The sequence below is a fragment of the Bombina bombina genome, chromosome 8 (assembly GCF_027579735.1).
Source record: "Bombina bombina isolate aBomBom1 chromosome 8, aBomBom1.pri, whole genome shotgun sequence".
Classification (NCBI taxonomy): domain Eukaryota; kingdom Metazoa; phylum Chordata; class Amphibia; order Anura; family Bombinatoridae; genus Bombina; species Bombina bombina.
The window spans coordinates 186,436,905-186,461,236 of record NC_069506.1 but is presented as its reverse complement, the minus strand read 5'-3'; the positions used below and the strand labels follow the sequence as shown (position 1 = coordinate 186,461,236).

The following is a 24,332-nucleotide window of genomic DNA, read 5'->3' as shown; positions in this document are numbered from 1 at the left end:
TATTCCACATAGTGTTGCCACTTATGCTAAACCGGTTCAGAAAGAGGTGGACAGCTTGCTAAGAAGATAAAAAAATAAAAGACTAATACAGGCAGAGAGAAGCAATTAACCAGTTGAAGAATAATAAAGAAGTGGTAATTAAGGAGGCGGACAAGGGTGGTGCTGTTGTTTTATTAAATAAAGTCAATTATGTACAGGAAATAGAAAGACAGCCCAGTGATACCTCTAAAGACCGCTGCTCCATAACCCTGTCCGCCTGCTCTGAGCAGGCGGACAGAAATCGCCGGAAATCAACCCGATCGAATACGATCAGGTCCGCAAGCCCTTTGATAAATGGGCCCCCAGATCTCTTTAAGTCTTCCTTATATTTAAAGGACACTAATGATTTTCTAAGCAAACTAAAGGACATGGGTTATATTGGTAACAAATGTGTCCTATATACGTTAGACGTTACAAGTTTGTATACCTCAATAAAACATACTAGTGGTATCTCTGCAGTAGTTAATACACTTAAAATGAGTAATGAATATAGTGAGGAGGAAATCCAATTTTTGGGGAATTTGTTATCTCTAATTCTTTACCAAAATTATTTTTTGTTCCAGGATCAATTCTACCTACAGTTGCAAGAAACGGCAATGGGCTCCAACGTCGCTCCAACCTATGCCAACATCTACATGTCACATATTGAAGAAAAGTTTGTATATCCACAACTATTTTTGCGGTATGGTGCCGCCTGGTGGAGGTTCGTCGATGATATTTTTGGCATATGGTTGGGCAACGTTGGTAGCCTATTGGAATTCGTTAATGAGCTTAACCTAGCAGTATCTGGCCTTAAATTTACATTAAATATGAGTAAAATGGGGGGTCCAATTTTTGAATACCTTTGTATATATTACCTTTGTATATATTACCTTTTCCAAAAACTGATTTATATACGAAATCGACAGATAAAAATAAGGTACTGGAATATAATAGCTTTCACCCACCTAACACAATAGAGGCCATACCAAAGAGCCAATTTATGCGGGTCAAAAGAATTGTAACAGATGAAGTGAGGTCTAATTTAAGGCTAAGGGAAATGGCTAATAAATTCAGGGCGAGAGGATACCCTGAGAGATTGATCAAGGACCAACTTGAATCTATTAATAAAGTTGGAGATAAACAAACTAAAAAGATGGAAGGTAAAAACAGAGAAAGAATTATAGTTGTTACCCAATATAACCAATTAGGAAAAAAAATTACACATATTCTGAATAAATACTGGTATATTTTGAAGGAGTGTGATCCCCAAATTGAGAGTTTTCAAGAGAGACCAATGACAGCATACAGGAGAAATAGGAGCCTAAAAGATCTTTTAGTTCATGCAGATATAAGCAGTAAAAAGTCTAATGTTCAAACTTATATAGGATCCAAAAGAACAGGGTGTTATCCCTGTCTACACTGTAGTCATTGTAGTTCAATTATAAAAGGGGATAACTTCTACCATCCCATTAACGGAATAAAATACAAAATAAAAGATTTTTTAACATGTAGGAGTACATATGTAATATAGATTATTAAGTGTCCGTGTGCGAGAATTTACATTGGCGAAACGTGTAGGGAGTTCAGAGAGAGATTGACTGAACACAAGTCTAACATCAGGACTAATAACATGGATGCCCCCCTTTCCTGTCACTTCCTTTCCATGGGCCACAACATTAGTCAGTTACGCTTTCAAATTATAGAACATGTGGCCAAACCAAGGAGGGGAGGTGACAGGGAATTGATATTGAAGAAAAGGGAAATGTTTTGGATTAGAAAATTGGACTCCCTACAACTAAAAGGGCTTAATAAGGATTTTGACTGTTCTTTGTTCTTTTAAATATACCTAAAAAATAGATTGGTGCATGATTCTGAATTTTCTTGTTTTTATAGGTTTTGCTTGATTTTAATTTGGTTTTAATTATAAATATATGGAATAGTATACATGTGAATAATCTTTACAAATATATGTTAACTTAACGTTATATTTGTTTACATGCATACTGAAAAAATCCACAAGATGGCAGTATAGTTTAATCTAATGACTGCTTGATAGGTATAAAAGGCATACCTGCGCAATCACTTATTGACATGAACCAATTGCTGGTTTGAAACGTTGTTGTATTATGGACCCTGTGTGAATAAAGATTTTTTAAATTTTACTACTTGGAGGCTGGAAATCTTTTGATTAAGTAACATTGGGGTTTGGCTAACCCTATTCCCGTGCCCCAAAGACTCTGAGTAAGGTGCTGTCTTCCCCTGTGAATTGTTGAAGAAAGATGTTTCAACATACAGGATATTTGTTCCGAACTGGCAGCGGCTGTAAAAAACTACCTTCTGTGTGACTCCTTATAGGATTTGTTCGGGGTGGGGGATCCCCTCAACGTTACTCAGAAAAGATTTACGGCCTTGAGGGTTGTTAATTCTTTTATCTGTGCTGCTATTAGGCAGTTTATTCACTTGAATGCTATGGCTTCAGCTTTTTCTGTTCAGGCCCGTCGGGCTCTGGCTGAAGTCATGGTCTACGGATATGACTAATAAGTCTAGACTTCTTCCCTCCCTTTTAGGGAATTTTGTCTGGTCCAGGCCTGGACTCAATTATCTCCACGGTCACAGGGGGCAAGGGTGCCCTCCTACCGCAAGAGTATATGAACTAATCTAAGGGATGATTTTCGTTCTGATAAAGCCCATGTCAGTAGTCCTCCGCTAAGCCAGAGCAAACCAAGAGCTCTTGGAAGCCGGCTCAGTCCTGTAATAAATCCAAACAGAGCAAGAAACCTGCCGAGTCTACGTTGGCATGAATGGGCGGTCCCCGGTCCTCTTCTGGATCGTTTAAGATGGAGACAATAAGGTCCATTCTTCCCCTCATTTGAGAGGGGTAGTTCATGACCACGATAGATCTGAAGGATACTCCCTTCTCGTACCAATCTTCAAGGACCACTTCCAGTTCCTAAGGTTTGCATTCCTGGACCAGCACTTCCAGTTTATTGCCCTTCTGTTTGGTCTAGCTAAATACATTTTTCGAAAAGTGGACCATTCGGAATATCTCCTCTGTCTTCTTCGATCCCATGGATGGCAGATAATCTAGAGAGAGTTCTCTTGTATCAAGTACCAGGGTAGAATTCTAGGGTACTATAATAGTCTCCATAGACATGAGAATATTTCTAACAGACCACAGACATTGCTAGCTAGCTTCAACATGTCTTGCCCTCCAGATCTCCTTAAGGCCATCTGTGGCTCGGTGTAAGGAGGTGATCGGTCTCATGGTGTCCAGCTTGGACATCATTTCCTTTGCCAGGTTTCACTTTAGACTGTTGCAACTGTGCATGCTGAACTAGTGGAGCGGCGATCATTCGGATCTGTCTCAACAGATTTCTCTGGACAACCAATCGGGAGAATCGCTCTCCTGGTGGTTTTGTCCAGATCACTTGTCCTGAGGGACGTCCGTCTCAAGACCATCCTGGGTGATTGTGACTACGGTTGTGAGTCTGTCAGGATGGGGAGCTGTTTGGGGTACCAGGAAGTCACAGGGTCTCTGGTCTCAGGAGGTAAAGCTCCCTCCTGATCTCATTTTGGATCTTCGGGCAATATACAATGCTCTGAAGGCTTGGCCTCTGCTGGGTTTGTCCCAGTTACAATATATCCTCGGTGGCTTACATCAACCATCGGGGGGGGGAACGAGAAGCTCCCTAGTTTTGAGGGAAGTATCTTGGATTCTGGTGTAGGGGAGACCCACATTTGTTCGCTGTCAGCGATCCACATTCTGGGTGTGGACAACTGGGAAGCGGATTTCCTCAGCAGACAATCCTTTCATCCGGAAGTATGGTCTCTCCATCCCGAGATTTGCAAGAGGAAGATCTAATAACGTCTCAATTTCAAGCTACCCAGATAGGGGTCGAGGTACAGGGATCCTCAGGCGGAGCTAACAGATGCATTAGCGGTGCCTTGGAGGTTCAATCTAATTTATCCTTTCCGACCATTACCACTACTTCCTAGTGTAGTGGCTTGAGTCAAGCAGGCGTCAGTGATACTGACTGCTCCGTCTTGGCCGCGAAGGATATGGTTCGCGGATCTAGCAGGGATGTCATCTCCTCCGTGGAAGTTTTCTTGTTGCAGGGATCTGCTGACCAAGGTCTCTTTGTTCATCAATGTCTAGATTTTCTGAGGCTGACTGCGTGGACATTGACCGCTTAGTCTTAGCCAAGAGAGGGTTATTTTTATCTCTGAGAGCGTTATTTTTACTCTCATTCAAGCTCGTAAGCTGGTTACTCATCGCATCTGTCATAAGGTGGGGAGGACCTACTTATTCTGTTCTCCAGGATGAACTGGAGAAGGGCTTTTCTGCAAGTCCCCTGAAGGGACAGTTTTTGGCCCTGTCTGTGTTACTGCACAAGAGGTTTGCAGAGCTTCCAGATGTGCAGCCATTTGTTAAGGCTTTGCTGGGATCAGACCTGTGTTTAGATCTAAGGCTCCTCCGAGTTTAAATCTTGTCCTTAAAGTTTTGCAACGGGTTCCGTGGAGCCTATGCATGAAGTAGACATTAAACTGTTGTCTTGGAATGTTCCTTTTCTACTGGCTATTGCTTCTGCACACAGAGTATCTGTGATTGCTGCCTTGCAATGCGTCCCTCCTTATCTGGCTTTTCATGCCGATAAGGCTGTTCTATAAACCAAGTTAGGTTTTCTTCCTAAGGTTGTGTCAATTCGCAACATCAATCAAGAGATTGTGGTTCCTTTCTTATGTCCTAATCCTTCTTCGTCGAAGGAACGTTTTCAATGTATTTCTGGATGTGGTTTGTGCCTTGAAGTTCTATCTTTGGGCCACAAAGGAATTTAGACAAACCTCTTTCTCTGTTTGTTCTCTTTTCCGGGAAGCGTAGGGGTCAGAGGGCCTCTTCGACTTCCTTATCTTTTTGTCTGAGGAGTGTCATCCGTTTAGCATAGCAACAGCGGGACATAAGCCTCCTCTGAGGATTACGGCTCATTCTACGAGAGCAGTGGTTTTCTCTTGGGCCTTCAAAAATGAGGCCTCTATGGATCAGATTTGTAAGGCGGTTACCTGGTTCTCCTTACATACTTTTTCCAAAATTTTACAAGTTTGATGTTTTTGCTTTTGCTGAAGCAGCCTTCGGGAGAAAGGTTTTGCAGGCTGTGGGCCCCTCAGATTAAGGGCCGCCTCTCTTTTTACCCTCCCGTTAGCATTCCGTGTACTCTAGAGCTTGGCATTCCGTGTACTCTAGAGCTTGGGTATATGTTTCCCACAAGTAAGGAATGCAGCTGTGGACTCTTCCCATATTAAGATGGAAAACATAAATTATGCTTACCTGATAATTTCATTTCCATCTGTATGGGAAGAGTCCATAGCTCCCGCCCGTGTTCTCTGATAAGCGGCCCTAAATTTAATATTTTTTCTTCTGGCACCTTTTTCACCCTGATATTTCTCTTACTGTTCCTTGTTCCCTTGACAGAATGACTGGGGTTATGAACTGGGGGAGGTATTTAAGCCTTTGGCTGGGGTGTCTTTGCCTCCTCCTGGTGGCCAGGTTCAGTATTTCCCACAAGTAAGGAATGCAGTTGTGGACTCTTCCATACAGAAATGAAATTATCAGGTAAGCATAATTTATGTTTTTTTATTTTTCATCTGTTAATGTCCAATAAAATAGCTAGATGTATACCTGAACAAACAATAATATCTCATTGTTTTATTTATTTGTTATACAAAAAATCTGATATATGATATTTTCACATAAATTATTGTATATTTGTATTTCTAGAAATAATGATATGACTAGCTCATGTTTTTTTCTTTTTTTTTTAAATGATTATTAATGCTAGAATTTGTACATATATATTTGCACATACTTGTATATGTATATACATATATATACCTGTATATATATATATAAATATATATATATATATATATATATATATATACACACAGAGATATTTATATATATATATACATATATATACACACACAGTATATGTGTGTGTTATGTTAGAAATCTTTTCCAAACATATTTACATGTCCCTACATTTTCATTTGTTCTAAACAATGTTGTCTTTCATTTCTCTGTGTTTACTTATACCACTATATGTATATAGTGTAAATATATTATTGTTCTGAGCAAGAATAATATGTGAATATAACATGTAATCAGGGTATCATAATATTTTAAGAGCTGGGCCAGTTTTCTCTCAGTCTAGTTTTAAACACCACCCCTACACAGGTGTTATAAAATGGGTTGGTATATAAGATGAAATTTCTTAATGAAAATGAAATTCAAGAGAAGGAAGAAAAACACTGAAAATATCATGACAGTAAAGAGGTGATTTTAATTTAATTTCTACTATGTCTAATTCATGACAGTTTAATGTTAGGTGGACTATCCCTTTGAGCTATCATCTTAAGATTATATTGAATCATTAAAATCATTGTCAAAAATATTACACTGTGTGTCCTAATGTCATCATCAATGTTTAACTTTAATACTAATTTCACATATACATACTTTCAAAGTATAATACACAATGTAACAAATGGCACTTACAAGTTCGGAAGAGTGATCAATGACACAAGTATCGAGCAATTTGATTCGTTAGTGATAGTATATAATGTATATTTAAATCAGATTGGCTGATGTCATAAATCATGTGATTATGCATTTCCCAATCAAAAGTGGTGGAAAATTTCACTAGTTTTTGGGTTGTTTAGGAGTTTGAGTATTGCGTCCAATTTGGTGCGAAGTATTGCATCAAATTTAGTGCGAAATGCAGTGGGACTTGTATTACATGCGTTAAACATGGTGAAATTAGATTGATCAAAAAAAGGAAGTTAGCTATAGTATGTGATGTATTTATTTTATTTTTATCCCTATATCTACTAGTCCTGCTGCCAGACAGACGTTACCTGTCATTAAAACTACTTTTGAAATGAATCTATCCCTTGAAATTACATGTGGTTATAATATTATTTAACATATTATTTAGATACTGAACATGCGTTTTTGTTGTCTGTGTGATTTAGAAAGACTATACAATTGTAATCAACTTTATAATTTACATAAATATGTAATAAACATCATTCTCTTGCAACATCTAACATAACCTTTCTGGGTTTTCAGACTCCCATTGATTTGTATGGAATTCGCGGCCTCAAGGGTGGTGGTTTGAATGATAGGTACGCTGCGGCGGAAAAGACGCAAGCGTACCTGTTGAATGTTTGATAAATTGGGAAGAGGGTCAAATAGAGTTGAATGTGAATTTGAAACATCTGGAATGACACAAGCATCTTTCTGAGTCGGATTGAGATTGCGGGAGCGTATGTTACGTCACACATTTCAACATTTGACAATGTTGATGCTTTGTTAATTATGGCAGATTCAATTTGCGCCGAATATGATGCGGGATTCAAACGGATTCCTTTGTATTATCAATTGAAGCTTTCATAAATCGGCCCCTATGTGTGTATGATATGTTATTGATATTCTTCATTCTGTAAAATAGTTCATTATACAGAAGCTGGTTTGGGAGATTTGCTGCATTTTAAAAACCTAGGTTAGATTTTGCTTATTGGCCTGTCTAGATTGTGTGTGGCACAGCAAAATGTTTACACAAAAGCAAGAGGTTTTTAATCATCATATTTTGTAAAATAAATAAACAGCTTGCACAATTCCCAGTAAATATGTGTACTCTTATTATTTACCTTAGGTGATTATCTGCACAGATGGAAGAGCTAACACTGACCTGGGTAATCTAGAGGATATTACAGAGGAATCTGCATACAAGTCATCCAAACTATATTACAGCAATTTGGCAGATCTGGCTTTAGAGCACAGGTTAGACCACTAGTTAATGCTATGTATTGTGTATAACCTGTAATAACTGCCTTTTCCTCATCAAGCATTACTAAGAAAACCTAAAACTCAAGCAAAAAGGACCATTGAACACAATGGGTTTCTTTCCACTGCATCATGTGACATCCATTAGCTAATCACAAAATGGAAATACGTATATACTGTGAATTCTTGACCATTGTTAAATGGAGACCTTTGTGTCAGTAGCTGAAAGATGTAGCTCAGAACACACGAGAATATTTTGGCTACTGCTGCTATGGTTAAAAAAGCAAATCACTGTAGGTAGGAAAAATTTTACATTTTAATTGGGAATCTGATGCAGTCTATACACCAAAAAACACCTCACAAAGTAGTGCATAGTTTAAAATAAGAGATAACAAAACTATTCTGTTGCTATTACCTGAAATGCTTTTTTGCTATTGTTTTTTTTTTGCTTTTTTTAAATATAAAGAAATAAAATAAATGTTATGGGTTGCTGACATACAACCTCATCAGTCCTGGCTCTATAATTGGACCCGGAGGAACTATGGGACCCAGACAGCATTTGATAAGGGTGTCACATAGAGAGAGCATATAAAGGCTAATAGTGTTTTATAGTAGAAACTACTTTCATATGGTGTCCATCAGCTGGGTATAAGCATGTTCTCATGTCAATCTTCAATCAGTAGAATTTTAATCTTTGTGAGTCCTGACTACGGTTGGGTTTAAATTGTAGTGGGAATAAAATTAGGTGATGTCATTTCTTTCTTGGAACCAGGCAGCACAATGTCTTGAGTCATCCTTGACTTTGATTGACTTGAGCACACAATAGGATGCTCAAACTTTAATCCATACGTTAATCTGTCACCTACTCTTTTAACAATTCTGGATTAATACACACAAATTCATTAGCAGAATATGTAAAGATGGATTTTTTTGTACGTGAGTGAGGTATAGATATTCTTAGCAATGAATATATCACAATTGCTTGAAATTGTACGAATGATAAGTAAAGTTAACCATGTCAGTACACAAAAAGGTCAACACAGAAGTCTGTTCACAAAATAACCTGATCAGTAATAAATTTGGTCAATGAGATTTTTCTCTTGGATTTGCCTTGATATAGCTCTGTTGGACTCAAAAAAGTGCATTTTCTTCCAGTGTTGTAGTCTCTGTACTGACTTTGGAGGGCACTGACTGCAGATTGGCTGATCTGGGGCAGCTTGCTGACAGAACAGGAGGGAAGGTAAGTTCTGCTGGGTACATCAAAACAAAATTTATGCTTAAAAGATAAATTATTTTCTTTCCTGGCAGGGAGAGTCCACAACTTCATTTCTTACTGTTGGGAAATACAACACCTGGCCACGAGGAGGAGGCAAAGACACCCCAGCTAAAGGCTCAAATATCCCTCCTACTGGCGCCCCCCCCCCCCCCCCCCCACAGTCATTCGGCTGAGGGAACGAGGAAAAGTAGGAGAAAGAGTATAAAGGTGCCAGAAGAAAAACAAAAAGGGAGCCACTCATGTAAGGAGGACCAGGTAGCCACCTTACAAATCTGATCCATAGAGGCTTCATTCTTAAAAGCCTAGGAAGAAGCAACTGCTCTAGTGGAATGAGCCGTAATCCTCTCAGGAGGCTGCTGTCCCGCTTTCTCATAAGCCAAGCGGATGACACTCCTCAACCAGAAAGACAAGGAAGACGTAGTGGCCTTCTGCCCCCTACATCTACCTGCATAAACGACAAACAACGATGAAGATTGTCTCCTTAGTATCCTGAAAGTAAAACTTCAAAGCATGAACCACATCCAGATTGTGAAGCAAACATTCCTTCGCTGAAGGATTGGGACTCAAGGAAGGAAGAACGATCTCTTGATTAATGTTACGATCTGACACCACCTTAGGAAGCAAACCCAACCTAGTACGCAAAACCGCCTTATCGGCATGAAAAACAAGGTAAGGTGGGTCACACTGTAAAGTCGAAATCTCAGAGACTCTGCGAGCAGAGGCAATGGCTAATAAAAACAAAACTTTTCCAAGATAACAGTTTAATGTCAACAGTATGCATGGGCTCAAACCGAACAGAACACGGAGAACAACATTGAGACTCCAAGGCAGAGTCACAGGTCTAATCCTAGTCAGAGCCTTAACAAAGGACTGCACATCCGGAAGCTCAGCTAATCTCTTGTGCAGCAACACCGACAGGGACGATGTCTGTCCCTTCAGAGAGCTGGCAGCTAGGCCCTTCTCCAATCCATCTCAGAGAAAAGATAACATTCTGGTAAGCTTGACCTTATGCCAAGAAAAACCACGTTCCTCACATCAGTGCAGGTAAGTCCGCCACATCTTTTGTTAGATGCGCCGAGTAACCGGCCTACGAGCTTGAATCAAAGTGTCTATGACACTATCAGAGAAACCTCTCCTGGCTAAGACTAAGCATTCCAATCTCCACGCAGTCAGCCTCAGAGAATCTAGATTTTGATGTAGGAAGGGACCCTGTATCAGCAGGTCCCTATGACAAGGTAACCTCTACAGAGGAGAAGATGACATTTTTACCAGATCCGCAAACCAGGTTGTGATGGAGTGTATAAACTCATTCCTGTAGAAAGAGTTAATTTTTCTACAGGGAAAAATATTATACTCAAAAAAGAACCAAAATGCTGTAAGGCTTGCCAGCTCACTGCTGAAAATGTTACTATTAGTAACAGGCAGACAACAAGAAGCCAATTAGCAACAGCTGAGGATAGTTAGAGGGCTATATAAGGCAGCTCTTGCAAGCAAGTTTAGATTCATTTGGATCTCAGACAGGGAAGTAGCAAGACACTGGGAGAGTTGTCTTGGATAACCTGTATTAAAATGCCTAATGCTTTATCCTAAGAACTTGTAGGATTATATAAGTTGTGTGTTTGTTTTTCTGTTCTAAAACGTATGACTTTGTGTCTGTACTGTTTTTATTTTGCTTGTTTAACAACAAAAGGGTGGTTGTTTAACCCTTGAACTGCTAACTGAAAATAAAGACTTTTTGTTTAAAAGTGAAAACTTATTTTGCATCATTCTGTTTGTGCTCTACATTTCCTGACAAGGTACAGTCCATTACACAGGTCCTTCACGGCCAGGATAGAGCAATTAGAATCACTGATGTTTGCTCCTGCTTGATGCAGGCCACCACACAAGGTAGAAGAGTCAATGGAGGAAAGAGATATACGAGTCTGAACCTCCATGGAACCGCTAGAGCGTCTATTAACTCTGCTTTAGGATCCCTTGATCTCGACCCGTACCTGGGTAGTTTGGCATTAAGTCGAGAGGCCATGAGATCTATCTCAGGCATCCCCCATCTGCTACAAATCCCTGCAAACACCTTGGGGTGGAAGGACCATTCCCCCGGGTGAAAAGATTGTCTGCTGAGGAAGTCTGCTTCCCAGTTGTCCACTCCCAGAATGTGGATCGCTGACAGCATACACTTGTGGGCTTCTGCCAATTCTAAGATTTGAGACACCTCCTTCATCGCTAAGGAACTTCTCGTTCCTCCCTGATGGTTGATGTAGGCAACCGTAGCTATATTGTCTGATTGGAATCTGATAAACTGGGACAAACGCAGAAGGAGCCAAGCCTTCAGTGCATTGAAGGTTGAGCGAAGTTCCAAGATATTGATCGGGAGGGTGAACCCCAAACGGTTTCCCAGCCAGAAAGACTTGCATTTGTAGTCACAATCTCCCAGGACGGTAAAAAAAAAAAAAAAAACAGTAAAAAACGCAGATGATCAATCTTAAATCTGAAGGAAGGCTCCTCAGAAGTAGGGGGTTTAGTAAATAAAGTCTCCGACTCCGAAAGTTCACATTCTGAAGCTACAGAGGTTAGCTCATCCTCGGACAGTTGAGACATACTGACTAAATCCGATTGAAAATTAGCTGTATCTAATTCCGTAGAACTATGTTTAACCTTTCTCTTTCGTTTCCCAGAAATAGGTAAGGCACTCAGGGCCGCAGACAAAGCAGATTGCAACTGTGTGGTAAAGTCCGCACGGAAAAACATAATTTATGTAAGAACTTACCTGATAAATTCATTTCTTTCATATTGGCAAGAGTCCATGAGTTAGTGACGTATGGGATATACAATCCTACCAGGAGGGGCAAAGGTTCCCAAACCTCAAAATGCCTATAAATACACCCCTCACCACACCCCCCACAATTCAGTTTACTGAATAGCCAAGCAGTGTGGTGATAAAGAAAGGAGTAGAAAGCATCAACAAAAGAAATTTGGAAATAATTGTGCTTTATACAAAAAACATAACCACCATAAAAAGGGTGGGCCTCATGGACTCTTGCCAATATGAAAGAAATGAATTTATCAGGTAAGTTCTTACATAAATTATGTTTTCTTTCATGTAATTGGCAAGAGTCCATGAGCTAGTGACGTATGGGATAGAAATACCCAAGATGTGGATCTCCACTCAAGAGTCCCTAGAGAGGGAGGGAATAAAATAAAACCAGACATTTTCCCCTGAAAAGATTAATCCACAACCCCAAAAAATAAATTTATTTTCATAATTGAAAGAAAAAAACTTAAATCAAAAGCAGAAGAATCAAACTGAAACAGCTGCCTGAAGAACTTTTCTACCAAAAACTGCTTCCGAAGAAGAAGCAAATACATCAAAACGGTAGAATTTAGTAAATGTATGCAAAGAAGACCAAGTTGCTGCTTTGCAAATCTGATCAACTGAAGCTTCATTCTTAAAAGCCCACAAAGTGTCTCCAAATAAGCTTGATGAATCAAAAGTTTCAACCAAGAAGCCAATGACATAGCAGAAGCCTTCTGACCTTTCCTAGGACCAGAAAATAAAACAAATAGACTGGAAGTCTTCCTGAAATCTTTAGTAGCTTCCACATAATATTTCAAAGTTCTTACCACATCCAAAGAATGCAAGGATCTTTCCAAAGAATTCTTAGGATTAGGACATAAGGAAGGGACAACAATTTCTCTATTAATGTTGTTAGAATTTACAACCTTAGGTAAAAATTGAAAAGAAGTCCGCAAAACTGCCTTATCCTGATGAAGAATCAGAAAAGGAGACTCACAAGAAAGAGAAGATAGCTCAGAAACTCTTCTAGCAGAAGAGATGGCAAAAAATAACAACACTTTCCAAGTAGTTTAATGTCCAAAGAATGCATAGGTTCAAATGGAGGAGCCTGTAAAACCTTCAGAACCAAATTAAGACTCCAAGGAGGAGAAATTGATTTAATGACAGACTTAATACGAACTAAAGCCTGTACAAAACAGTGTATATCAGGAAGTATAGCAATCTTTCTGTGAAATAAAACAGAAAGAGCGGAGATTTGTCCTTTCAAGGAACTTGCAGACAAACCTTTATCCAAACCATCCTGAAGAAACTGTAAAATTGTAGGAATTCTAAAAGAATGCCAGGAGAATTTATGAGAAGAACACCATGAAATGTAAGTCTACCAAACTCTATAATAAATCTTTCTAGAGACAGATTTACGAGCTTGTAACATAGTATTATTCACTAAGTCAGAGAAACCTCTATGACTTAGTTCTAAGCGTTCAATTTCCATACCTTCAAATTTAATGATTTGAGATCCTGATGGAAAAACGGACCTTGAGATAGTAGGTCTGGCCGTAACGGAAGTGGCCAAGGCAAGCAACTGGACATCCAAACCAGATCAGCATACCAAAACCTGTGTGGCCATGCTGGAGCCACCAGCAACACAAATGATTGTTCCATGATGATTTTGGAGATCACTCTTGGAAGGAGAACTAGAGGCGGGAAAATGTAAGCAGGATGATAACACCAAGGAAGTGTCAGCGCATCCACTGCTTCCGCCTGTACATCCCTGGACCTGGACAGGTATCTGGGAAGTTTCTTGTTTAGATGAGAGGCCATGAGATCTATCTCTGGAAGACCCCACATCTGAACAATCTGAGAAAATACATCTGGATGGAGAGACTACTCCCCTGGATGTAAAGTCTGGCAGCTGAGATAATCCGCCTCCCAATTGTCTACACCTGGGATATGCACCGCAGAGATTAGACAGGAGCTGGATTCCGCCCAAGCAAGTATCCGAGATACTTCTTTCATAGCTTGGGGACTGTGAGTCCCACCCTGATGATTGACATATGCCACTGTTGTGATATTGTCTGTCTGAAAACAAATGAACGGTTCTCTCTTTAACAGAGGCCAAAACTGAAGAGCTCTGAGAATTGCACGGAGTTCTAAAATATTTATTGATAATCTCGCCTCTTGAGATTTCCAAACCCCTTGTGCTGTCAGAGATCCCCAAACAGCTCCCCAACCTGAAAGACTCGCATCTGTTGTGATCACAGTCCAGGTTGGCGGAACAAAAGAAGCCCCTTGAACTAAACGATGGTGATCTATCCACCACGTCAGAGAGTGTTGTACATTGGGATTTAAGGATATTAATTGTGATATCTTTGTATAATTCCTGCACCATTGGTTCAGAATACAAAGCTGTAGAGGTCTCATGTGAAAATGAGCAAAGGGGATCGCGTCCGATGACTTCCATGCACATAGCCACTGAAGGGAATGACTGAGACTGAAGATGCCGACAGGCTGCAACCAATTTTAAACGTCTCTTGTCTGTTAGAGACAGAGTCATGGACACTGAATCTATCTGGAAGCCTAAAAAGGTGACCCTTGTCTGAGGAATCAAGAAACTTTTTGGTAAATTGATCCTCCAACCATGTTTCCGAAGAAACAACACTAGTTGATTTGTGTGAGATTCTGCAGTACATAAAGACTGAGCTAGTACCAAGATATCATCCAAATAAGGAAACACCGCAATACCCTGTTCTCTGATTACAGAGAGTAGGGCACCCAGAACCTTTGAAAAGATTCTTGGAGCTGTTGCTAGGCCAAATGGAAGAGCAACAAATTGGTAATGCTTGTTTAGAAAAGAGAATCTCAGAAACTGATAATGTTCTGGATGAATCGGAATATGAAGGTATGCATCCTGCAAGTCTATTGTGGACATATAATGTCCTCGCTGAACAAAAGGCAGAATAGTCCTTATGTAAGAGTACCAACTTTCAAAATGGTGACTATAACAATTCAAACTTTTCAGATCCAGAACTGGTCTGAATAAATTTTCCTTTTTTGGGACAATGAATAGATTTGAATAAAACCCCAAATCTTGTTCCTGAAGAGGAACTGGCATGATTACCCCTGAAGACTCCAGGTCTGAAACACACTTCAGGAAAGCCTGAGCTTTTACTGGATTTGCTGGGATACGTGAGAGATAAAATCTTCTCACAGGAGGTCTTACTCTGAATCCTATTCGATACCCTTGAGAGACAATGCTCTGAATCCATTGATTTTGGACAGATCTTATCCAAATATCCTTGAAAAACCTTAATCTGTCCCCTACCAGCTGAGCTGGAATGAGGGCCGCACCTTCATGCGGACTTAGGGGTTGACTTTGGTTTCCTAAATGGCTTGGATTTATTCCAATTTGAGGAAGACTTCCAATTGGGAGCAGATTCCTTGGGGGGAGAATTGAGTTTTGTTCCTTATTCTGACGAAAGGAACGAAAATAGTTAGAAGCCTTAGATTTACCCTTAGGTTTTTTATCCTGAGGCAGAAAAACTCCCTTTCCCCCAGTGACAGTTGAAATAATAGAATCCAACTGAGAACCAAATAAATTATTAACTTGGAAAGAAAGAGATAGTAATCTAGATTTAGATGTCATATCAGCATTCCAAGATTTAAGCCACAAAGCTCTTCTAGCTAATATAGCTAAAGACATGGATCTAACATCAATTTTGATCATATCAAAAACAGCATCACAAATAAAATGATTAGCATATTGCAGTAAGCGAATAATGCTAGATAAGTCAGAATCCAATTCCTGTTGCGCTAAATTTTCCAACCAGAAAGTTGATGCAGCCGCAACATCAGCCAAAGAAATTGCAGGTCTGAGAAGACCTGAATATGAATAGGCCTTCCTTAGATAAGATTCAAGCTTCCTATCTAAAGGATCCTTAAAGGAAGTACTATCTTCCATAGGAATAGTGGCACGTTTAGCAAGAGTAGAAATAGCCCCATCAACTTTGGGGATTTTTTTCCCAAAACTCTATAGATTTTGCTGGTAAAGGATACAATTTTTTAAACCTTGAAGAAGGAATAAAAGAAGTACCTGGCTTATTCCATTCCTTAGAAATCATACCAGAAATAGCCTCAGGAATAGGAGAAACCACAGGAGGTTTAAAAACAGCATTTAAACGTTTATTAGACTGAACGTCAAGAGGACTGGTTACCTCAATATCCAAAGTAATTAACACTTCTTTTAATAAAGAACGCATATACTCTATTTTAAATAAATAAGTAGATTTGTCAGTGTCAATGTCTGAGGAAGGATCTTCTGCATCAGATAGATCCTCATCAGAAGAGGATACATTATTATGTTGTTGGTCATTTGAATTTTCATCATCTAAATGAGAAGTTTTAAAAGACCTTTTACGTTTATTAGAAGGTGGAAATGCAGACAAAGGCTTCAGGATAGAATCAGAAACAAATTCTTTTAAAATGTACAGGTATATCATGCACATTAGAAGTTGAAGGAACTGCAACTGGCAATGTACTATTACTGATGGATACACTATCTGCATGTAAAAGTTTATCATGACAACTATTACAAATGACATTCGGCGAAATAATTTCTACAATTTTACAGAAAATGCACTTAGCTTTGGTAGAACCGATGTCAGGCAGCAATGTTCCAGCAGAAACTTCTGAGGCAGGATCAGATTGAGACATCTTGCAAAATGTAAGAGAAAAAACAACATATAAAGCAAAATTATCTATTTCCTTATATGACAGTTTCAGGAATGGGAAAAAATGCAAATAGCATAGCCCTCTGATAGAGAAAAAGGCAAGAGGCAAACATCAATGGGGTATTGAAATAATGAAAAAGTTTGGCGGCAAGTATGACGCACAACGTAACTAAAACTTTTTTGGCGCCAAAAATAACCGGAAATGACACACTCGCGTCACTAATGACGCAACCGTGTGAAAGGTCTCTGCGTCAAGTATGAAGCCGGAAATTACGAAATTGCATCATAGACGTATTTTTTCTCGCCAAAAATATTTTCGCGCCAAGAATGACGCAATAAAGTTAAGCATTTGACGCACCCGCGGGCCTAATACCGCCCGCAATTTGCAAGATGTAGTCAATTGAAAAAAAGACTAAACCCCAGGTAAGAAATACATTTCTTAAAAAAATGTTTATATTCCCCAAATATGAAACTGACAGTCTGCAGAAGGAAATACATGAACCTGACTCATGGCAAATATAAGTACAATACATATATTTAGAACTTTATATAAATGCATAAAGTGCCAAACCATAGCTGAGGTGTCTTAAGTAATAAAAAACATACCAAAAGACACCCATCCACATATAGCAGATAGCCAAACCAGTACTAAAACAGTTATCAGTAGAGGTAATGGTAAATTGAGAGTATATCGTCGATTTGAAAAGGGAGGTAGGAGATGAATCTCTACGACCGATAACTAAGAACCTATGAAATAGACCCCCATAAGGGAAATCATCGTATTCAATAAGTGATACTCCCTTCACGTCCCTCTGACATTCGCTGTACTCTGAGAGGAATCGAGCTTCAACAATGCTGAGAAGCGCATATCAATGTAGAAATCTTAGCACAAACTTACTTCACCACCTCCATAGGAGGCAAAGTTTGTAAAACTGAATTGTGGGTGTGGTGAGGGGTGTATTTATAGGCATTTTGATGTTTGGGAAACTTTGCCCCTCCTGGTAGGATTGTATATCCCATACGTCACTAGCTCATGGACTCTTACCAATTACATGAAAGAAAAGCCCCCTCCAGCCGGAGCAATAGGCATGCCGCGGGGAACTGCATGTGAAGCGGTTTGAGAGGATAGGGTAGGCATCTCCCGGACCACAGAGTCCCTGAGAGGTTGACGGCTCAGAGGGACTAATTATGATAGGGGGGTTAGCAGACTTAGCTCCCTTCTTAGACTTTATAACGGTTCCTAGGCAATTGGAACAAAATTGAGCAGGTGGACAAACTACCGCCTCCTCACAATGTAAACAGGCATTATTATTCAATATAGAAGGTGCAGAACCTTCTAACATATTATCAGAGTCTTCCATGCTGGAGATGCAATCCCACAGTAAGAAAAAACAGTTTCAAACAACGGTTTATTAATAAAAGAGGCACCTTTATAACCCCAACGGCTGGGTCACTCATCACCTCCTACACCCAGACAAGTTATAGAAAACCCTCTCCGTAGGATTGCCAGAGTTCCTGCAGCAGTATCATAAGTAAAACGAATGCAGTCGCACCCGTTTAAGTGGTGCACAAGAAAGGACCTCCCCTGCTATGAGAAAAGCGCATAAAGCGCTTAGGAGCTGCGCAACTCACGAAAAAACTAAAGTAAAACCTGTCTGTTCCATTGCCAAGAGTACACAGTCTATTTGAGCCCAAACCTTCACAAGTGTTTTTTATAGAACAAAGCAGTACATATATTCCCCAAACTGTGCCAAAAAAATCTTTAAATTAAATGAGATATTAACCTCTGATCCTATTGAGGTTATGAGGAGTCACACTGTGACCCTAATAATAGGAGTCCCTGCTAAATCATAAATAAAGCGGACTTACCCTCCAAGATCTATGCTGTGGAACAGATACAGTCTCTCAAGTGTGACAGCTTTGCCGCTGTGTTCTAACAGGGACCTAAGTGTAGAAAGGCAAGCAGTGTAACTCGTTAACACTGATTGCCCAGGAGCTGTTAGCTAGACAGTCTGGATCGCTTCACAGAAAAACTTTCCCTGCATCTCCAGACTCTAACGTTCATCAATACTCTCAGTAAGAGATTTATATGATTACTTAAAACTCCAGTCCTCTCTTGAAGGGAAAATACCCATTAAAGGTCTATCCGAATCTTCTGAGACTTCTCTGCCATCCTCCTCTAGTGACGAAAGGCGAATAATGACTGGGGGGGGGGGGGTAGGGGGAAGTGGGAGGGATATTTAAGCCTCTGGCTGGGGTGTCTTTGCCTCCTCCTGGTGGCCAGGTGTTATATTTCCCAACAGTAAGGAATGAAGTTGTGGACTCTCCCTGCCTTTGGAAAGAAATAACACACTAATGCTAATGTTTAGGGATCTTTATGTAATTTTGGTTCTCGCAGCTTTTTTTTTTTTTTTTTTTTTTTTTTTTTTGGATAAAATCAAGATTTACCTTTAAGCTTGTTATTATTTTTTTCTACGTATTGCTTAATACCAGCAGTATCTGTGATTTTGTTATGAACAATAAAATATGCATTTAAAATAGGAATACCTGCACATAAAGCCCCCCTATATGGTGCAAGTGTGGCAAGCTGGAATCTCAGTCACCCAGCAGACTGGCCTCTCGTGGTTCACCAGCAATAGGAATGTTTTTTCTCTCAAATTCAGGATATAGAGTTTTGAGCAATAAATGAATTATAGCAAGTAATAAAATTAAAAACTTACTTTAATAATATTGTAAAATAAGCAACGCGTTTCTTAGCTTGACACAGCTGTTTCAATACATAAGATTTAAAATAAAAGTACTTGAGGCCAGAGATAATGTTTATAAAAACATTTTCAATATATTAGAGTCATAAAAACTCTGTCATTGTTCCAAGATTGGCCCAGGGGAGTGTGAAAGAAGCCTGTCTCAGATATAAATATAGTAGCGGGTTGTCTGGTAGTGGGAGCGAGCTACATTGAGTTTAATAGCGCAATCGGGCCGGCTGTAACTAGACAGCGTGCCTGCGATGCACTTAGGAGAAAAAATTTCCTTAAAGGACCAGTAAACACAGCAGATTTGCACAATCAACAAATGCAAGATAACAAGACAATACAATATAATTTACTCTGAATTTCAAATGAGTAGTAGATTCTTTTCTAACACATTTTAAAGTTATATATATTTCCACTCCCCCTGTACCATGTGATAGCATTCAGCCAATCACAAATGCATATACGTATAGTCTGAGTTCTTGCACATGCTCAGTAGGAGCTGGTGACTCAAAAAAAGTGTAAATATAAAAGACTGTGCACATTTTTTTTAATGGAAGTAAATTGGAAAGTTGTTTAAAATTACATGCTGTATCTGAATCATGAAAATGTAATAAAGCCTGAGTGTCCCTTTAAAGCTAAATTCAGATATAAGTTGAAAAAAACTCTGTGACGCCACTAAGTGGCTTAATATATGCAGGTATCAACTGAGAATCTACGTGTTACCTATATTCACTAAAAATCTCCAATCCAAATAAGGAGAAAAAAACAGACCCGCTCAGTAGAGGCAGGAGCGGCGTTCTGTAAAATTCATTGTTCGTAGTACAATATCTCTGTAGTCCTTTGCTTTAGAAAGCTGGCGCTAAGCTAATGTTATATAATTCTGCACTATGTGCAGAATTATATAACATTATTTGCTAGGTTTACTGTACCTTTAAGGACTCCAACTCAAATGGCCTTTTCCTCCTTGTGAGGAAAGTCAGTTTATAATAAGTTAATGTCCTCTAGAGGTCCCTCAATGCAAAAAGACAAAGCACAATGCAACTCTTTTTATTATTATTTAAATGCATGAGATTTTGTTCCAGTGTCAAGAGCAGAACATTATGACAAACAAACAAGAAAATCCTAATTTTTGTGCTGGAACATTTAGATGTTGGTTTTATTCAACACAAAGTTCCACCATAACAAGAAGATTATATAACCCCTACAGTTTGAGACACAAACTGAAACCAAAGTGGTATTCATAATTAATTCATTTATGGTTCTAAGTTTTTAAGTACTACATGTAAAAAACCTGATTTCTCTTGTTAAGTGTATCCAGTCCACGGATCATCCATTACTTATGGGATATTCTCCTTCCCAACAGGAAGTTGCAAGAGGATCACCCACAGCAGAGCTGCTATATAGCTCCTCCCCTAACTGCCATATCCAGTCATTCTCTTGCAAGCCTCAACCAAGATGGAGGTCGTAAGAGGAGTGTGGTGTTTTATACTTAGTTTATTTCTTCAATCAAAAGTTTGTTATTTTTAAATGGTACCGGAGTGTGCTGTTTATCTCAGGCAGTATTTAGAAGAAGAATCTGCCTGCATTTTCTATGATCTTAGCAGAAGTAACTAAGATCCATGGCTGTTCTCACATATTCTGAGGAGTGAGTTAACTTCAGAGAGGGAATGGCGTGCAGGTTTTCCTGCAATAAGGTATGTGCAGTTAATATTTTTCTAGGGATGGAATTTGCTAGAAAATGCTGCTTATACCGGATTAATGTAAGTAAAGCCTTAAATGCAGTGATAGCTACTGGTATCAGGCTTATTAATAGAGATGCATACTCTTATAAAAATGTAATATAAAACGTTTGCTGGCATGTTAATCATTTTTATATATGTTTGGTGACAAAACTTATTGGGGCCTAGTTTTTTTCCACATGGCTGGTTTGATTTCTGCCTAGAGACAGTTTCCTGAAGCTTTCCACTGTTGCAATATGAGTGGGAAGGGCCTATTTTAGTGCTTTTCTGTGCAGCTACAAATACTGACAGAGACATTCAGCTTCCCTCTGCATGATACAGGATATCTCTGAAGGGCTCAAAAGGCTTCAAAGTCGTGTTTGAGGAGGGTAACAATCACAGTAGACTGTGGCAGTTGTTGTGACTGTGTTTAAAAAACGTTTTTGTCATTTATTATTCTGTTTTTGTTATTAAGGGGTTAATCATCCATTTGCAAGTGGGTGCAATGCTCTGCTGACTTGTTAAATACACTGTAAAAATTTTGTTAGTGTAACTGCCTTTTTTCACTGTTATTTCAAATTGTGTCAAAATTTGTTTCTCTTAAAGGCACAGTAACATTTTTTATATTGCTTGTTAACTTGCTTTAAAGTGTTTTCCAAGCTTGCTAGTCTCATTGCTAGTCTGTACAAACATGTCTGAAACAGAGGATACTTGTTCATTATGTTTAAAAGCCATGGTGGAGCCCCATAGGAGAATGTGTACTAAATGTATTGATTTCACCTTAAACAGTAAAGATCAGTCTTTATCTATAAAAGAATTGTCACCAGAGGGGTCTGTCGAGGGGGAAGTTATGTCGACTAACTCTCCCCACATGTCGGACCCTTCGCCTCCCGCTCAAGGGACGCACGCTAATATGGCGCCAAGTACATCAGGGACGCCCATAGCGATTACTTTGCAGGACATGGCTGCAATCATGAATAATACCCTGTCAGAGGTATTATCCATATTGCCTGAATTGAGAGGCAAGCGCGATAGCTCTGGGGTTAGATGAGATACAGAGCGCGTAGATGCTGTAAGAGCCATGTCTGATACTGCTTCACAATATGCAGAACCTGAGGACGGAGAGCTTCAGTCTGTGGGTGACGTCTCTGATTCGGGGAGACCTGATTCAGAGATTTCTAATTTTAAATTTAAGCTTGAGAACCTCCGTGTATTGCTTGGGGAGGTATTAGCTGCTCTGAATGACTGTGACACAATTGCAGTGCCAGAGAAATTGTGTAGGCTGGATAAATACTATGCAGTGCCGGTGAGTACTGATGTTTTTCCAATACCTAAAAGGCTTACAGAAATTATTAGTAAGGAGTGGGATAGGCCCGGTGTGCCCTTTTCCCCACCTCCTATATTTAGAAAAATGTTTCCAATAAATGCCACTACACGGGACTTATGGCAGACTGTCCCTAAGGTGGAGGGAGCAGTTTCTACTTTAGCAAAGCGTACCACTATCCCGGTTGAGGACAGTTGTGCTTTTTCAGATCCAATGGATAAAAAATTAGAGGGTTACCTTAAGAAAATGTTTATTCAACAAGGTTTTATTTTACAGCCCCTTGCATGCATTGCGCCTGTCACTGCTGCGGCGGCATTCTGGTTTGAGGCCCTGGAAGAGGCCATCCATACAGCTCCATTGACTGAAATTGTTGACAAGCTTAGAACTCTTAAGCTAGCTAACTCATTTGTTTCTGATGCCATTGTTCATTTGACTAAACTAACGGCTAAGAATTCCGGATTCGCCATCCAGGCGCGTAGGGCGCTATGGCTCAAATCCTGGTCAGCTGATGTGACTTCAAAGTCTAAATTACTCAACATTCCTTTCAAGGGGCAGACCTTATTCGGGCCTGGTTTGAAAGAAATTATTGCTGACATTACTGGAGGTAAGGGTCATACCCTTCCTCAGGACAGGGCCAAATCAAAGGCCAAACAGTCTAATTTTCGTGCCTTTCGAAATTCCAAGGCAGGTGCAGCATCAACTTCCTCCACTTCAAGAAAAGAGGGAACTTTTGCTCAATCTAAGAAGGCCTGGAAACCTAACCAGTCCTGGAACAAAGGCAAGCAGGCCAGAAAGCCTGCTGCTGCCTCTAAGACAGCATGAAGGAACGGGCCCCTATCCGGCAACGGATCTAGTAGGGGGCAGACTTTTTCTCTTCGCCCAGGCGTGGGCAAGAGATGTTCAGGATCCCTGGGCGTTGGAGATCATATCTCAGGGATATCTTCTGGACTTCAAAGCTTCCCCTCCACAAGGGAGATTTCATCTTTCAAGGTTATCTGCAAATCAGATAAAGAAAGAGGCATTCCTACGCTGTGTGCAAGACCTCCTAGTAATGGGAGTGATCCATCCAGTTCCGCGGACGGAACAAGGACAGGGTTTTTATTCAAATCTGTTTGTGGTTCCCAAAAAAGAGGGAACCTTCAGACCAATTTTGGATCTAAAGATCTTAAACAAATTCCTCAGAGTTCCATCTTTCAAAATGGAAACTATTCAGACCATTTTACCCATGATCCAAGAGGGTTAGTACATGACCACAGTGGACTTAAAGGATGCCTACCTTCACATACCGATTCACAAAGATCATCATCGGTTCCTAAGGTTTGCCTTTCTAGACAGGCATTACCAATTTGTAGCTCTTCCCTTCGGGTTGGCTACAGCCCCGAGAATCTTTACGAAGGTTCTGGGCTCACTTCTGGCAGTTCTAAGACCGCGAGGCATAGCGGTGGCTCTGTATCTAGACAACATCCTGATTCAGGTGTCAAGCTTTCAAATTGCCAAGTCTCATACAGAGATAGTTCTGGCATTTCTGAGATCGCACGGGTGGAAAGTGAACGAGGAAAAGAGTTATCTATCCCCACTCACACGAGTCTCCTTCTTAGGGACTCTTATAGATTCTGTAGAGATGAAAATTTACCTGACGGAGTCCAGGTTATCAAAGCTTATAAATGCTTGCCGTATTCTTCATTCCATTCCACGCCCTTCGGTGGCTCAGTGTATGGAGGTGATCGGCTTCATGGTAGCGGCAATGGACATAGTGCAATTTGCGCGCCTACATCTCAGACCGTTGCAATTATGCATGCTAAGTCAGTGGAATGGGGATTACACCGATTTGTCCCCTCTGCTCAATCTGGATCAAGAGACCAGAGATTCTCTTCTCTGG

General features: G+C 39.9%; 1 protein-coding gene across 1 annotated transcript in view; it reads left to right on the top strand.

Annotated features, from left to right (window-relative positions):
- LOC128638672 (circularly permutated Ras protein 1) overlaps positions 1-24,332 on the top strand; it is a 184,251-nt gene that overhangs the window by 114,197 nt on the left and 45,722 nt on the right. Inside the window, exons 7-8 of the mRNA XM_053690786.1 lie at positions 7,734-7,861; positions 9,020-9,104. Coding sequence (XP_053546761.1) covers positions 7,734-7,861; positions 9,020-9,104 — 213 coding nt within the window. The remainder of the gene's footprint in view (positions 1-7,733; positions 7,862-9,019; positions 9,105-24,332) is intronic.